The 17,594-nt window shown below is 38.3% G+C and overlaps 1 protein-coding gene across 5 annotated transcripts in view; it reads left to right on the forward strand.

Annotated features, from left to right (window-relative positions):
* LOC133530311 (kielin/chordin-like protein) overlaps positions 1-17,594 on the forward strand; it is a 41,005-nt gene continuing 23,411 nt past the window's right edge. For 4 of the 5 annotated variants that reach the window (XM_061868207.1, XM_061868208.1, XM_061868209.1 and 1 more), the window contains exon 1: positions 1-155. In XM_061868207.1, coding sequence (XP_061724191.1) covers positions 98-155 — 58 coding nt within the window. In that variant the 5' untranslated portion in view covers positions 1-97. The remainder of the gene's footprint in view (positions 156-17,594) is intronic. The other variant, XM_061868206.1, reaches the window with a different exon arrangement.

Consider the following 17,594-nt stretch of genomic DNA (forward strand, 5'->3'; position numbering starts at 1 on the left):
GGTTGGGCGAGTATATGAGACGCGGCGCGGCGAGATCGGCAGTTGTTTGTGGCTTGCGCGCACGGTCGGTCGCGGGTGTATAGTACAGGATACAGTGATGAAGTGGTTAGTTCTGTCGTGTTTTCTACTGTGGGCGAGGCATGGGGAAGGGGGTGGTGAGTTTTTGTATTTAATTTTTTTTTTGAAAAGCCGGTAGCAATACGCCTGCTCATCGTATATGTAACTTTTTTAAATTAATTTATTGAGTAAATGGCAATGTTTTTAAATTAAGGGTAATTCTAATTATCTAAATTAAAAAACAAATTGTTACGGTGTTCTGAGACCAGTTTGGTGAAATGTAGGTATAGTATTTCCGTTCTTATAAACTTTATTAAAATAAGTACCATAACGTATTTATATGATTTTCAAACAATGTCGGTTTTTAAATAGAGGTTTTATTTGGTCTGTAGACATTACGAAAACTTTTGCCATTTCAACATCTTCATTAAGTTTTTGAAAGTTATTGAAAGTTAAATGCTAACTACCCACTTAATACAAAAAAGTTAACCAGTTACTTGCATTTATGACTTTACACCCATATTCCTCTCCTCACAATTGTTAGTAATTAATAATAAAAACTAAAAATCGGTTACTAGGAGTCAATTTAAATCAAGTGGGAGAAAATCAGGTCAATCGATTAATAAACGATCCTCAATGTGTACGACTATAACATATGAATGACATATAGTATACTGACATGTGACATATAATGTACTTACTAGCTGTGCAGGGCTTAATTCTTTACCATTTCCGCTGCATTTTCCCATAAGGGCTAGATTTATTAAACTTGGCAGGTTACATGATTGAACAAATTAAAAATTTGATGAATATCGTTTCAGTACTTTGTATGGTATTTATAATTATGAAGGCCGTCAGAGCACTTGCAACCCCTTTGGTGTCGCAGGTGTCCATGGGCAACGGTAATTGCTTACCATCAGGCGATACGTTTGCTCGTTAGTCTTCAATAAAAAAACCCTTGAGCCCCAGGTATAGTCAACGTCAAATACACCTACCCAGGAGGCTTTTCATGTATTTACTTATTTCGTTCGAAATCGGGTGTGCTTAGAATGGTTAGTGTGCATTTGACTATGATGTTAAATAATAATAATATAAGTATACCAATAAATTGAGGCTAGTTTTGTACAAATTAGATTTGTATTTGTAGTTTTGTAATATTCGCTATACAGGGTGATTCATGAGACGTGAGCTGGACTAAGCCTACACAATCAGTAAATGTTAATGAATCGTTCACCATCATATTTAAGTAAAACAATCACGCTTTTTATCTGTTATTTAACTTTTTCTTAAGGACAAATTTGATTATCTACAATCATGGACACCCTACAACACTTAATTAACAAAGATAAAACCTCTTTAACCGTTATGACAGCACTTTGATTATGAAGAAAATAAAATGTCACACTTGAGTGAGATACGATTTTATAAAAGTAACCAGACTCCGATGACATTCAATTTGTCACTTATTATGGATAAAACAAAGAGGGTGACCATAAATATCGTAAATAAAATAAAACTCTTTTTTTTGAACAGTAAAAATTAAATTAACGTTAATCTCACAAATACTGGTACCAAACAGTTGCTGATAATTTACCGAATATGCAGGCTTGATCCTGCTCACGTCTCCTGAATCATCCTGTATACAGATTTAATCGGAGATTCAGGAAAAACAACAGCCAAATAATTAAATAATAGTTTTTAGTTTTCCTCATACACAAAGAAGATACATATAAGTTCTAACATTGCAATAAAGCTCTCAAAATGGTCGCAAGCATGTTCGTTATATTCTAGTCACGTTTTGATTTAAACGAGTAGGTACCTATAGCCTATAGAGCTAGAACGGGTACCTATTCCTATTTCATACGCCATGTTTTTATAAGCTTTTATTTAACTTGTACTGTTTGTACTCGTATGTATGTTCAGGTCAAATCTTGCAAGCTAGATTACATTCGCTTTACCTCCCATTAATCGATTGAGCTGAAACTTCACATACATCTATATGTAAGTTGGGTGACATCGGGCTGATCTGATGATTGATGATGGAGATGACCATAGGACTCTGTGATAAAACAACGCAACGTAATTGTGTTTGAGTTTGTTAGAATTGTCTCGACGAGTATTAGTTGCCTGTTGAAAGCAAAGCACAGTCAGCGATAAAAACTTGTATCAAAAATGAAATTATTGACAAAAACTGTCGTTTGCTTATTTAAGTTATTTAAAAGTTTAAGTTAGGCGACTATGTTCATACGCACGGAGCTAACATAGATCAACAGTACACATAGCGCCATGTTGCACAAAATCAAGACGAGCAAGGAATGCGATTTTGTATAAAGGGGTTGTCAGTCTTTTGTATTAACTAGCCTCTGATTTGTATGCGTACAAAAAATATGACTCAATGGAAAACCACCTACGTTTATTTACTCATTACTAAGGAATAACAAATACCTATCCTGTACATGAAGATTATAGATCGTGTCATTCACGACGACGCGTAGGTACCTACCTTGACTTATATTGTCATATTATTAAAGGTTAGATTTGACAAGTCTGCGCGTCATTGTGGATCACACGAACTATAACAGGTGATTCCCGGACGTTTATTTTCTTCCTAGCGTTTGTCCCGGCTTATTGCCACGCCACAAGGGAGCCTGGGGTCCGCTCGGCAAGTAATCCCGAGAATCGGCGTAGGTCTAATTTATCAATCAATCAAATCAATGAGTCAATCTTTTCTGAGCGATTAATGATAAAAATAATTTGTTTACTTATAACAAACACAAATATAAAAAATCAAAAATGTTAAATATTTTAATTAGATTTTTATTTTATGTTGGCAATTTAGATCTTTTCAATTGTTTATTTATCCATTATAATTATTCGACGTACCTTAAACGATCGTACGGGTTTTTTTTCTAAACTGCCTGAAGCATTTGTTCTCGTACGGGAAATTCGCGTCGGTCCTGATGAAATAATTGGAAGTCGTTTTACGTCATTATACGATATGGTTGACTAAACAAGGATTATTTTCGAATTCGAATCGAATCGAATATGAAATTGAATGTGATCGACTTTATATTCTCGTGAATCATATTAACACTACAGTCATTTCACGGTTTTATTTTATATACGAATTTTAGTCACTGCGCGTCCAGTAGATAGTAGGTGAGAGTAATCACATAATTTTGATTTTCTTGAGTAATGATATATTTTTAAGCGACCCGTTTCGATATTTATGCGGATACCGAGTAATTATGTTTTTGCCGGCCACAAAGCATCACACATTTTTACGAAGGTTCTGTCGTCATCTATTTATAGCTCCAATGGAAGATCAGATATTTTTGCACGGCTGCTCACACTCATATATTTATGCTGATGACTGTACAACATACCATTTTACAACATTACATTGTACCTATATACCATTTATTGATGCTTTTTGTTCTTTATTTAATGTTTATTTTGGTGTTGCTATTGTTTCTAATAATTTTTGTTTATATGCGTGTATTGTGGCAAGCGAATAGATGGTTTATCTATCTAACTATTCCTAATTGACTTATGAGGAAAATAGCCTATCCTCAACAACTTATTGCACAACCACCCAAGCTTCAGCCAGCCGACCTTGACAACAATTTCAGCCTATATTTAGCTTGCGGAGACACCAAATAATTAAAAGCAATTGGTTGTCGCTCGCTGATAAATATCCCGGCGCCGTCTGAAATCATGGCGTAGGCATCAAGCAGCAATACAGTCAGCATGAGCAGTAGGGTGTGTCTCTTTTGTATGAAGAAAAAACTTCCTTAGGCGCGTTGGGCATTTTTTGAGATGGAAAAAAAACCATTGAACTCGCGATACTGTTACTGTTACCTTAACCGACACCTCTTGAAGTGAAAACGTCTTGAGGCGCGTTGGGCATTTTTTGAGATGGGAAAAAAACCATTGAACTCGCGACACTGTTACCGGCACCGTAACCGACACCTCTTGAAGTGAAAATTTCTTTGCGCGTTGGGCATTTTTTGAGATGGGAAAAAAACCATTGAACTCGCGATACTGTTACTGTTACCTTAACCGACACCTCTTGAAGTGAAAACGTCTTGAGGCGCGTTGGGCATTTTTTGAGATGGGAAAAAACCATTGAACTCGCGACACTGTTACCGGCACCGTAACCGACACCTCTTGAAGTGAAAATTTCTTTGCGCGTTGGGCATTTTTTGAGATGGGAAAAAAACCATTGAACTCGCGATACTGTTACTGTTACCTTAACCGACACCTCTTGAAGTGAAAACGTCTTGAGGCGCGTTGGGCATTTTTTGAGATGGAAAAAAAACCATTGAACTCGCGATACTGTTACTGTTACCTTAACCGACACCTCTTGAAGTGAAAACGTCTTGAGGCGCGTTGGGCATTTTTTGAGATGGGAAAAAACCATTGAACTCGCGACACTGTTACCGGCACCGTAACCGACACCTCTTGAAGTGAAAATTTCTTTGCGCGTTGGGCATTTTTTGAGATGGGAAAAAACCATTGAACTCGCGACACTGTTACCGGCACCGTAACCGACACCTCTTGAAGTGAAAATTTCTTTGCGTGTTGGGCATTTTTTGAGATGGGAAAAAAACATTGAAATCGCGACACTGTTACCGGCACCGTAACCGACACCTCTTGAAGTGAAAATTTCTTTGCGTGTTGGGCATTTTTTGAGATGGGAAAAAAACATTGAAATCACGACACTGTTACCGGCACCGTAACCGACACCTCTTGAAGTGAAAATTTCTTTGCGCGTTCGGCATTTTTTGGGATGGGAAAAACCATTGAACTCGCGACACTGTTACCGGCACCGTGGCCGACACCTCTTGAAGTGAAAATTTGTTTAGGCGCGTTGGGCATTTTTTGGGATGGGACAAAGCCCTTGAACTCGCGACACTGTTATACCGTTCCTGTAACCGACACCTCTGTATACATATAAGTATGTACATATATTGTGTATGTACGTACATAAATACACATGCATGTTGGCATATTTCCAGACGATTAAAAAAAACACGAAATTGTTCAAGTTGTCACTTCTGTCGGCACTCCCGGAGTGCCACTGTTTTTTTTTCAACTTAGTAACCAATTAGGTACGTACGCGAGCGACGACGCAGGTGGAAGCTAATTTGTTACAAAGATACTTTAAAGGTAGCACCTAGTGATATGGCAACCCTTATTATTCTAGTTTTTCTACTAGTAGCTTATGCTAGCGTAGCTAATAGTGAAGAAGGGATGGGTATATATACTTTGCAGTCGTATCTCAGACTATTTTGATTTGAGTAGGGAACCAGATACATCGCCAAAGTTTTATTTACTTATGTTTGGAAACACGGGATGATATATAAAATCCTCCAAACCATTCCCAGCCGAGAAATTGCAGATTTGTTGTGCAGTATGCTGAGTGAAAGAGAATTTGAAGTCCATCTCGGGAATCTCAAAAGCAGGAAGAGAAAACTCAACAATGGACTCCCTCAGGGCTCCGTCCTTGCCCCTCAACTCTTCAATTTGTACATCCATGATCTCCCACGAACTGCAGCTAAAAAGTTTATTTACGCGGACGACATTGCCCTGGTAGCTCAAACCAGTGCTTTTGTTGATGCTGAGAACACACTCACTGCAGATTTGAAACACCTAGAGGAGTATTTTCAAAAATGGAGACTGATTCCGAGTGTAAACAAAACCGAAGTGTCATGTTTTCATCTTAATAACCACCTTGCTCACTACCAACCGAATGTCACACTATCGGGGCAAAAGCTTCCATACAACCCTCTCCCCAAATACCTTGGCGTTACGCTGGATAGAACTTTAAGCTACAAAGAGCATCTAAGCAAGCTGGCACTGAAGATTTCAACCAGGAACAACATTCTCCACAAGCTGTGTGGCACGTCGTGGGGTGCATCTGCGGAATGCCTTCGTACTAGTGCTTTGGGACTGGTCTACTCCGCGGCAGAATACTGTGCACCTGTTTGGCTCGAGAGTTCCCATGTACAAAAGGTAGATACTAAACTTAACGCCACCATGAGATGCATCACGGGTACAGTAAAATCCACACCCCGCCATTGGCTTCCTGTGCTCAGCCAAATTCAGCCGCCTTACCTGAGAAGACAAAATGCACTGTTGAGGGAAGCAGAAAAAATCAGATCCTGCCCCACGCTCCCACTTCACTCAGAGTTTACCAACCCACCTGCAGCGAGACTCAAGTCCCGACGGCCAGTCTATGCAGCGGCAGCAAAACTTTCTAAGGAGACCTTTGACACCGATCAGCTATGGAAACAAGATTGGATGAACCAAGCTGAAACTTCGGCCGTGAATATTGACCCAACGACCAAGTATAAGGGAATGGACCTCCCTAGGAAGCAATGGTGCCGACTGAATCGCCTAAGAACTGGACACGGACGATGTAACTTTTTCCGTCACAAATGGGGATGGACCGACTCCGCGCTGTGTGATTGTGGCATCGAAGACCAAACTATGGAGCACATCATTCGGAGATGTCCTCTCCGCGCCTACCCGGGGAAACCAGATGATCTCGTCAACCTGACGCCCGAAACTGTGCAGTGGCTGCATAACCTGGATGTTGCCTTATAATCTTTTATGTAACTTTGCCTATTTGACAATATCGCCATACGATTAAATAAATATTTACTTATGTTCTTAAGCTTAAGCTAGACAAATATATATTTATTGACATTAGCAGACTATATCCTTAAATTGTACAGTCAGATTTAAAAATATCGATACGGACAAAGTGCCAAAAATATGTATACACTACCTTAATATATGGGCAATATGGTCGTGTATACATCTTTTTGGTATTTTCAGTCGTGACTGTATATAAAAATTAAAAGCCCCCTACGCAATTATGCCAAACACTCCTTACATCATTTTGGAAAAGAGCTGATACTCTTCAAACTGCTGGACCGATTTTTATCAATCATAATTAAGAACCACCGCAAGGAAACTCACTTTAACGTAAAATAAAACCGCATCGAAATCGGTCCATCCGTTTGAGAGCTCCGGTGCCACAGACAGTATAACACCCAACAGCCCCCTTATTGCGTCGGGGGTTAAATAGCTAGTAAAATGGCCAAATTGATACCAATTGAGTGATATTATATGCATTGATGATAGGTATTTAAAAAGGATGAGTGATTGTATCGGTTGATCACTAAATATACATATTTGGCAACCATGCAACTGCCATCGATTCAATCTAGAAGTAAAGCCTGACCAGTAATATATGATCACGCGCCATATTGCGGAATTTCATTGGAACTAAATTGTTCATACTAAACTGAACTGTTACCCTATACATGAGAATAACAGCGCCCTCTTAGCACCCAAAATAAATGGTCGAGTAGAGTTTTTTGTTCTTATTTACTGGCAAATTGGGTTTACCAGACTATAGTTAACTCCACGGGTTTGTCGCTCTCTTTTTCGGACCTATCATTCTAGTTTCCTGCCTTACTCTGTGATATGGATTAATATAAATTAGAAAAAAAATCAACACTAGGTACTATCGGGTTGTTTATCCGCGGGTGTAATAAACTCCTTAGAACGTAGTGGTTATATCCTCTTTGCTTTGAACTACTAATATCTCTGACCAAAGACATTTTAGTGCACGTGAAAGATTTGACCTGCGGTACGCAGCCACAGTTGCAGTCCGAATATAATAAAACGCCAAACACGCAAAAATCACTATGCAACGTACGGTCGTTCTTGTCATTAATTTTACTATGGAAATTGACAATAACCCGGCACGTTCAGGCCGCGGCAGTAATGCAGCTGTGGTCAAAAATACGTTAAAACCACCATATTACCTGCAGCCGGTATCGTCATTCATTTTACAATGGAAATTGACAATAACACTGACGCGTTCAAGCTGCGGCAGTAGTGCAGCTGCGGTTGGAAATACGTTTTAATCATCATATTACGTGCAATCGGTATCGTCATTCATTTTACTATGGAAATTGACAATAATACCGATGCGTTCAGGCCGCTGCAATAGTGTCGGAGCAGTAGTGCAGCTGCGGTCGGAAATGGACTGTCCTTTAAATAACGGATGGAAATCGTCACGTGACGTTTCGTAGCATCTGTCATCCCGTTACATTTCTTTTCAGATTAGAAATTATATAACCTCAAAAGTAGTGGTAACTTTTGCCTCTAAAATAAATCTGAGTACTTAATACCTACGCAGTTATGCACTGAATTATAGTGTCGTTTATATATTATTGTACCGTATTTTTAGATATCATAGGAACCCTAGCATTTCGGGAAAAAACTTTGTTACCACTATGTACTTTTGAGGTTAGGAAATGTTTAATCTTAAACCGAGATATTTGGCAATGTGACAGACGGACGGACGGACAGAGTCGCACCATAAGGGTTCCTTTTGTATCTTTTTGGTACGGAACCCTAAAAAAACAGGGTTTCGTGATTTTCGATTGGCGTGAGGCAATTGTTAACAATTGCCATCTTGGTTACGATCCCTGATTACGCCGGTATCTTCGTCGGCCTGTGATAAGGTCCATAAAACGTCATTATTTATTTATTTATTTCATATTTGACCGTACTTAAATAGTAAACAAGACCCCTGTAATAGCAGTGAGATCATTGTATGTAATCATTATCGTGATTACTACACTGGGTCAATGTTGCGTGGAAAATATTGGGCCTGTTTACTAACATTGGATTTAATAATTATCAAATTAAATAGACGTCATACACCTTTGAACGCCACGTCTATTATATAAAACATGGCCTCGTATACGGTTAATATTAAACTGACACCGTACGCTTCTTTGGTGGTCAAAGGGTTCAGAGGCAACAGGAGTGGTCATTTCTCCATACAAATGTACTCGACGGTTTCCCCCGTGGTTTTTGAAGCTAGAGCAATGTTTTTTTAACATAGACTATTATTAATAATAATTTATTATTAATACCTGTGTCGGACTGTTTTGCTTTTTTTGATATTTTTGTTTCTTAAGGCGCTAGTGCACTTTGAATATTCGCATAAATGGCCTAATTTACTCGGCCGTAAAGAGAAGCATGGTATTCAAAACTGACATCAATTAGACTAAAAAGCAAAACGGTCCGACAGTCGACACAGATAATTTAATTACCATTTAGATCTCAATATTTCGTTATATTTGGGTAGGTTTTGGAGGAGGAAACAGTCGAGTAGGAAACATCGTTATTTGAGATTTTTACGCAGGATATTTCGCATAACCTGGCGTTGTCCTTATCGCACTAGTTTTAGGAGCCGCTGCCATTAGCAAGACGGATATATTCACCTAAAATATTTAAATCTCAGCTCCCGTATCATCTTAACAAAAAAACCAATCCCCTACACTTCGAACCCGCCTCTTTTTTCGCGGCTAATAACATGTCCTCTTATAGTTTTTCTCTAAAATAATTACTAAGTTTACTAGCTTAGAAAATGTCGGATTCGTTCTAATCTCTACTAAGTAACAAGTATCTACTTTTAAACAAAATAAAAGAAATAAGTTTTCGCCAAAAATTTCATTTTTGTTATTCAAGCTTTTATCGCTGACTGTACTTTTATTTCAACAGGCAACTAATACCCATCGAGACAATTCTTAAAACCTCTAACAGAATTAGGTTGAGTTGTTTTATCACAGAGTTCCTATAGCTTTCTCCTGTCTCCATCAGCAGATCAGCTCGATGATACCATAATATTGCATTGTCACCCGACTTACACATGTATGCAAATTTTCAGCTCAACCGGAAACCGTGAACTGGGTCAAATTTATCTTGCAAGATTTGACCCGTACAAACATAACATACATACTTACATTGCAAGTTAAATAAAAACTTACAAAAAACGATTTTTTGAAGTAAAAACTTCTTTAGCGGCGCTGTGCACTTTTTGTGATGGGAAAAAAATGTTAAACTCGCGACAGGTCACGTGACCGACTAATTCGTCAGATTGAAAATTCGTAAGACGGACACGTGACCTGATTTTGTGTACGAACGATAGCGCAATAAATGAATATTGTATTTTACTACATAAATGATAGTACTGTTATACTGATAATTAAAGCAATTCATGCAAAATTATTCACTAACCATTTCAAAATATCAAAAATGCACAACGTTAATAAATACGTTTTCACTTCTGCCGGCACTCTCGGGATGCAACCCATTGTTTTTTTTTTAAAACCTCCATTTAACGATGTGACGAGTTGACGAGCGTTCAAAAAGTACATAATTCCACCCGGGCTGTTACGTCAAGCAGTGTAAAATCACACGATAGTGCGGTGCCAAAGATGACAGCTAAGGATACACGCGGGTATTGCCCTCCACCTGTCCGACCAGTACCCACTACACTGGCGGACATTGAAACGAGTCCATCCTAATTGTCTTTTATTTGGGGATGTAATACCTATGACTAGATTTTCTAAGAGTTGTCAGGTCTATGAGCTAGAGGAAAGAACAACTAAATCACACTAAACGAGCGTTCAAAAAGTACATAATACCGCCCATGTTACGTCAGAAAGCGTAAATTAAGACATAAGACAGTGTGGTGCCAAAGATGACGGCTAAGGACATGCGCGGCTATTGCCCTCGACCTGTCCGGTCAGTCCCCCACTGGCGGACATTGAAACGAGTCTATCCTAAACTATAGTCTGTCAAGCAACTTTGTCAGTAGAAAAAGGCCCGAAATTCAAATTTTCTATGGGACGATAAGTACGATGAAATTAACAGACTATATCTTATATTTGGAGATGTAATACTTGTGACTAGATTTTCTAAGAGTTGTCAGGTCTAAAAGCTAGCTCCGAAGATAAGAGAAATGAAGATTAATATCCTCATGGAAATAATATAATAAAAACAATTGCGTCAAACGGTCATATCAGGTGATCTCAAGGTATTATTACTCACAGAACCATTATTATTTAGAAAAATCGGGATTACCGATACGATACCAGCTTCAGATACGTTTCATGTTTCAAGATCTGGATCTTAATCCATCAAGATTTGACAAGTTCCCCCAATTCCTCATAGAACCCATCATCAGAACTGAACCTTGACACAAATGTTCCATAAAAACTTACTTGCTTGACAAACTTAAGAAGACCAATCGCTCAACGTGAGATACGCGTCGTTGAAGAGTTCCATTCTGGCCTTCATCTGCAGTTCTACTTCAAAAAATTACCTAATTATAACTTTAATTATTAAACGAAAATATAAAAACCTATACTTGCGGAGTCCTTTTACAAGAGAGACCTTTTACATCTCCAAATTTAATGTAAGTATTGTTAACCATGGAGACCATACATCCGTTATATTGTAGTAATTGTCTATTTTTATATTAAATATAATACAGCTAGGTATTCTGTTATATTAATATGAATATTGCTTTGTATTTTTCATGTCATTATATGATGTCACTGTAAATTTGTATTGACTTGTGTAAGAGACATTATATGATGTCACTGTAAATTTATATTGACTTGTGTAAGACTTACTTACTTACAAAATAAATGTTTGGAGTTTCAGTTTTCCTCCTGGATCTCATCATCACTACTGAATTTTGACAATAATAGAACTAATGTGAAATACATACTATTGAAAGAAAAAAATATTTTTCCTAATTGGCTCACACATGACGATGTCCTGAGACAACAAACAAAATGAACTGTCGTGTTGATAACCTCCTTCTTGTTTTGAAGTCGGCTAAAAATATTGTCGCAAGGACTTGTTAAGGGCGAGACCTGCAATAAAATCAGTGCGCTACTATTTTGTTGACTGCTTTCCATGTCCGGCAGTGTACTAGCCCTTTCACACGCAAACTGTTGCTGTTGCCAAGCACAGTAACGGGACCGCACTCCTAATGCCTTTGTTCTGACGCCACAACCCGTCTTAGAAAGCTGTTTTCTATTCCTTGCAACTTCGGAACACACTTTCTACGGCAAATATATCGTTCGATGCTTGGTGTTGGCCATTGTACTCGCTTTTACCCAAATGTTCTCAAAGGGGAGCTATTTTTGATTAGCTTTTAGAGGCACCTAATTTTTTAAGCATAAAGCGGCCAAGTGCGAGTCGGACTCGCCCATGAAGGGTTCCGTACCATTTATGACGTATTAAAAAAACTACTTACTAGATCTGGTACGAACCAATTTTCGGTGGAAGTTTGCATGGTAATGTATATCATATATATTTTTTTGATTTTTCATTCTGTTATTTTAGAAGTTACAGGGGGGGGGACACATTTTTTCACTTTGGAAGTGTCTCTCGCGCAAACTATTCAGTTTAGAAAAAAATGATATTAGAAACCTAAATATCATTTTTGAAGACCTATCCCTACATACCCCACACGTATGGGTTTGATGAAAAAAGATTTTTTGAGTTTCAGTTCTAAGTAATTTTGGGGAACCCCCAAAATTTATTGTTTTTTTTTTCTATTTTTGTGTAAACATCATAATGCGGTTCATAGAATACATCTACTTACCAAGTTTGAACAGTATAGCTTTTATAGTTTCGGAAAAAAGTGGCTGTGACAGAATCGGACAGACAGACGGACATGACGAATCTATAAGGGTTCCGTTTTTTGCCATTTGGCTACGGAACCCAAAAAATGAACATATAAGCAGCAAAAATTTGCATAGATTGAACATGTGGATAGGTCTTTAAAAATCGAAATATTGTTGGTATTAAATACGAATCCAACTTAAAATACCAACAGACATTCGGAAGTGAAATAAATGTTGAAATGTTTTATATTAATAAAAAAAATCAAGACAGAGGTCTGATTATGGATATTTTTTGTGATATCTATGACAATGTTAATGTTATGTAAAAATTTCATATTTTGTCTTTGGTAAGCCTCGGAGATAGGGGAGAATTACGGAAGGTAGAGGTAAGGAAATAAATCTCCATGTACCAAAAAGTGTCATCAAAAAACTTTAAATAGGTGGCGCTACAATACCTAGAATACTTGAACAAAAAAATCAAATCATAGACAGCGCACTTCACTCCGTCAATAACGCCTAGGTTCTTAGCTACTCTAGCGCTACTCTGGAGAGATTTGGAACTATTCTTTATAGCTGACAGCTGGACACTTTTGCAACAGTTCTACCATAAGAGATGTCACTCCTCTTAATTCCACACTCCATAGGGGAGAATGTTATCTTATGTCATTTTTGTTTAGTATATTTTATCCCCTTCTAATTTCCTAGCTTTAAGCCACTTCTTAACCTTTTAACCGCTTAGAAATTTTCACCGACCGAAAAAGTTATACGAAGTGTTGTCTTATTTATCAGACTACGTCGGTTAAAAGGGTAATTAAATCAAGCTAGAGCAAAAGTTTCAACACAATCTCAGTTCGTCAATCTCAAGTCAGCACGCGTCAATAGAAAGTAGTAAAAGATAATTTAGGAACATCCGACGTAGACGTAAAGGCATCTGCTGGCATGACATCATCCTAATGATAACCTAATGAAAACAAAAATAACTTTACCGTCGGTGAAACCCTGAAATAAAGTAAACATGTATAAAATGCGTATTAAAATGGGATCGGGCGGCCTCGGCGACGGTCGTGATAAGTTGGTTTTGTATGAATGAAGCTCGACCTTTGATATGTGACGTGATAGGAACTTTTGTGGCGCTCCTGCTGATAAGTTGTGTGGGAAATACGATTACATTGAAACATCGGTGAAGGACCTGGAACAGAGGAACGTATATAAATTGAACCTCGATAAAACAAAATCGTAGTTAAGAAGTAGGTATTACCTTTAAAACAAAACCTCTATAACGTATATTCTAGGTATCATTTTCTACTTAGTTTTACTGAAGTTTCGCAACTCCCTGCGCCTTAGAGCCAGAGGGCCTACTGCGAACCACGTTTGATGTGTTGCCTCTCTGTCGCACTTGTAGAGCCTCAGCCTCAGAGGCATCGTGACCTGACCGAGGAGCAAGGGGGTTAAACTACCGAATTAATACTTATATATATTATGTTTTATTCAATTATTTATATATATTAGACTGTATATTATTAAATAATATGTATTTATGATGTGTCTTTGTATAGTTTATATAGATAGATATTCTATACCAATGAGCTTTTCGGAAAATATTTACGGAATATTGATATTTACCACTAGCTTTTCGGTGAAGGAAAACATCGTAAGGAAACCTATACATCTGCGAAGAAATTCAAACCGCTCAAACGGTATCACCAGGCTAGGGGTCGTGGGGTTGGGTAACGATCGGTAGCGAAGAGCTGGCCAACGCCGGCAGCCATATCGTCCACAAAACGACGAGGATTGACCTCCTCACATCGGTGGGGAGCGACCCGCAACAGTCGTCGCAGCCGAAAGGCGGATACGGCCACTCATACCTCCTACCAGGGAAGTATCGAAGGAAATCCATCCGAATAAGGCTTGTGGCCAGCAGTAGTTGCTAGACTATCTATTCCACACTACCTCAGTCCATCCGGGTGTAAAAATAATCATTTCATCACCGTCTTTCATCAATTTCAAAACCTCCGTGACCACATATCGTAAGCGACAAGGAAGCGCCAATTATTTATAGTCTATTGCCGTCCATGTCCGTTTCCCACAATACAATTGTAAGCACTAATTGCGAATATTATAATTGTTGTTGACGATGAGCAAATGCTAGGTTTAGAAATTAGCTTGTTCATTGTACTCTGTCTTGCTTCTACGAGAATAGTCTTCCTAGAGTCATCTCCAAAATTAGAAAGAGTAAAATGACATGATGATAAAACGTATTTTTCACCGCACCTGGTGAAGACCCTCTTGATTGTTAACAAACTAATGAGAATGTTGCATTTTATCCACATGTGGGGCAAAGTAATCAGATTCAAATTTTGATTTGTTTCCTTATGTTAGCTAGTAGAATTGAATTTTAAATGATGGTTTCGAATGATACTTAATTTTTTAATGAATGTATTGAAACCTTCGCAACGCTCAAGATTCCACTTCTCGAACAATCAGTTCAATTTTAGCATAAGTCAATATTAAAACGAGCGGTTAAACAACAACTTTGCCCCCCTGTAAAACAAATAACTATTCGCCACACCAGATCGTAAAGGCTCTCTTTCTTTATACCTACTTCAAATACCTACTGCTGAGAAAGTTGCATTTTATTCACAAGAGCGGCAAATTAGCTGGTAGATTTGACTTTTAAGTAATAATTTTGAATGATAAATATTTAATAGCGTGCATTTGGATTTGATTTGTAATGTTTTCCTCGCCTTGGTGTGGTGAAAAATGTTGTTTTACCCGGTAGCCAAGTTTGTTTATCCCGCGTGCGTCGAACGAAACCCTCGCAAGGCTCGAGAATCCACTTCTCAAAGTATCCGCTACGCTCGTGGTTCAAGTTTCGATTCGCTTATTACTCGAGTATCATTATTAGCACAAGGGGTTATGCAACAACTTCGCCCCCCTGTCAAATAGTTATTTGTTTTACAAGGGGGCAAAGTTGTTGTTTAACCGTCCGTTCGCTCGATCAGGCGATGCAGTGTCTGTGGAGAGCTCACTTCACCCACGATGGCTTTGGCGCGTGGAAAACAACACGGGGAGTGGCAGTGTGTCGTGTTTGCCGCTCCCGTATTGGCTTACACACTTTACACAGCCATGAAAAACGTTGTCGCCCTCCCTGACACTGCTTGTGTAGTCTGTAATAGACTCGAAGGCCAATGATCGAAGTATGTTATAGAATAGAATAGAATATTTTTTATTCGTAAACACAAACAAGACACATTATATTACATAACATAACAAAAACAAAGAAAGTATAAAGTGCCACGAAATGGCCTCATCTCAGCATGTTGCTGGTGGCTTCCAGCGCTGATCTTCCGATGAGACCATCAAGTGAGAAAAATCACGAAAGGAACAGACAAGAAGGAAAAAGACAAAATAATATAGAGTTTTTTTTTATACTACGTCGGTGGCAAACAAGCATACGGCCCGCCTGATGGTAAGCAGTCTCCGTAGCCTATGTACACCTGCAACTCCAGAGGAGTTACATGCGCGTTGCCGACCCTAAACCCGCCCCCCCCCCCCCCCCCCATCGTTGAGCTCTCGCAACCTTACTTACCGGCAGGAACACAACACTATGAGTAGGGTCTAGTGTTATTTGGCTGCGGTTTTCTGTAAGGTGAGAGGTACTTCCCCAGTTGGGCTCTGCTCTAGATCTGGAATGACATCCACTGGCTGTGCCCTACCACACAAAGCGAGATGAAATCCACAATGCCCATACCTCTCTTTATGCCCATACCTCTCTTTAAGAGTGAATAAATTGAAAAATAGATAAAAGATAAGATAATATGTTGATGTTTATATATTGTTTACTTATACTCCTTAAAGTCGTCATCAAAACAACAAGGTTTGATCCAGTTCAGTGAAGACCTATTGACCCCGTCACGGTCATATCATCAATGACTCATTCTACGTTCTGACCCTTTGGTTACTGTTGTAACGTATTTGATTAGGGTGGTTACCACATGTTGAATGATAAGATACGACAGCCCATGTCATTCTCAGATGCCCAGGATGCATAAATATAGATGGGCAGAACATACGCAATGCGATGAAATTAAAAACACATTTTGACATTCGACAGCATAAAAAAATTGTATAACTATCAAATTTTGAAAATAAAAAAGAAAACTTATAAACCTAGTTTTTCATTGTGTCAATAACATACAAAAAAGCGGCCAAGTGCGAGTCGGACTCGCCCATGAAGGGTTCCGTACCATTTATGACGTATTAAATAAAACTACTTACTAGATCTCGTTCAAACCAATTTTCTGTGGAAGTTTGCATATATTTTTTTTAGATTATTTCATTCTGTTATTTTAGAAGTTACTTTGGAAGTGTCTCTCGCGCAAACTATTCAGTTTAGAAAAAAATGATATTAGGAACCTAAATATCATTTTTGAAGACCTATCCATAGATACCCCACACCTATGGGTTTGATGAAAAAAATTTTTTTTTTAAATTTTATGACGTATTAAAAAAAAACTACTTACTAGATCTCGTTCAAACCAATTTTCGGTGGAAGTTTGCATGGTAATGTATATCATATATTTTTTTTAGATTTTTCATTCTGTTATTTTAGAAGTTACAGGGGGGGGGGGGGGGACACACATTTTACCACTTTGGAAGTGTCTCTCGCGCAGTTCAACTTCAGTTTAGAAAAAAATGATATTAGAAACCTCAATATCATTTTTAAAGACCTATCCATAGATACCCCACACGTATGGGTTTGATGAAAAAAGATTTTTTGAGTTTCAGTTCTAAGTATGGGGAACCCCCAAAATTTATTGTTTTTTTTCTATTTTTGTGTAAAAATCCTAATGCGGTTCATAGAATACATCTACTTACCAAGTTTGAACAGTATAGCTCTTATAGTTTCGGAAAAAAGTGGCGGTGACATAATCGGACAGACAGACGGACATGACGAATCTATAAGGGTTCCGTTTTTTGCCATTTGGCTACGGAACCCTAAAAATCATGGGAATG

The sequence above is a fragment of the Cydia pomonella genome, chromosome 22 (assembly GCF_033807575.1).
Source record: "Cydia pomonella isolate Wapato2018A chromosome 22, ilCydPomo1, whole genome shotgun sequence".
Taxonomy (NCBI): domain Eukaryota; kingdom Metazoa; phylum Arthropoda; class Insecta; order Lepidoptera; family Tortricidae; genus Cydia; species Cydia pomonella.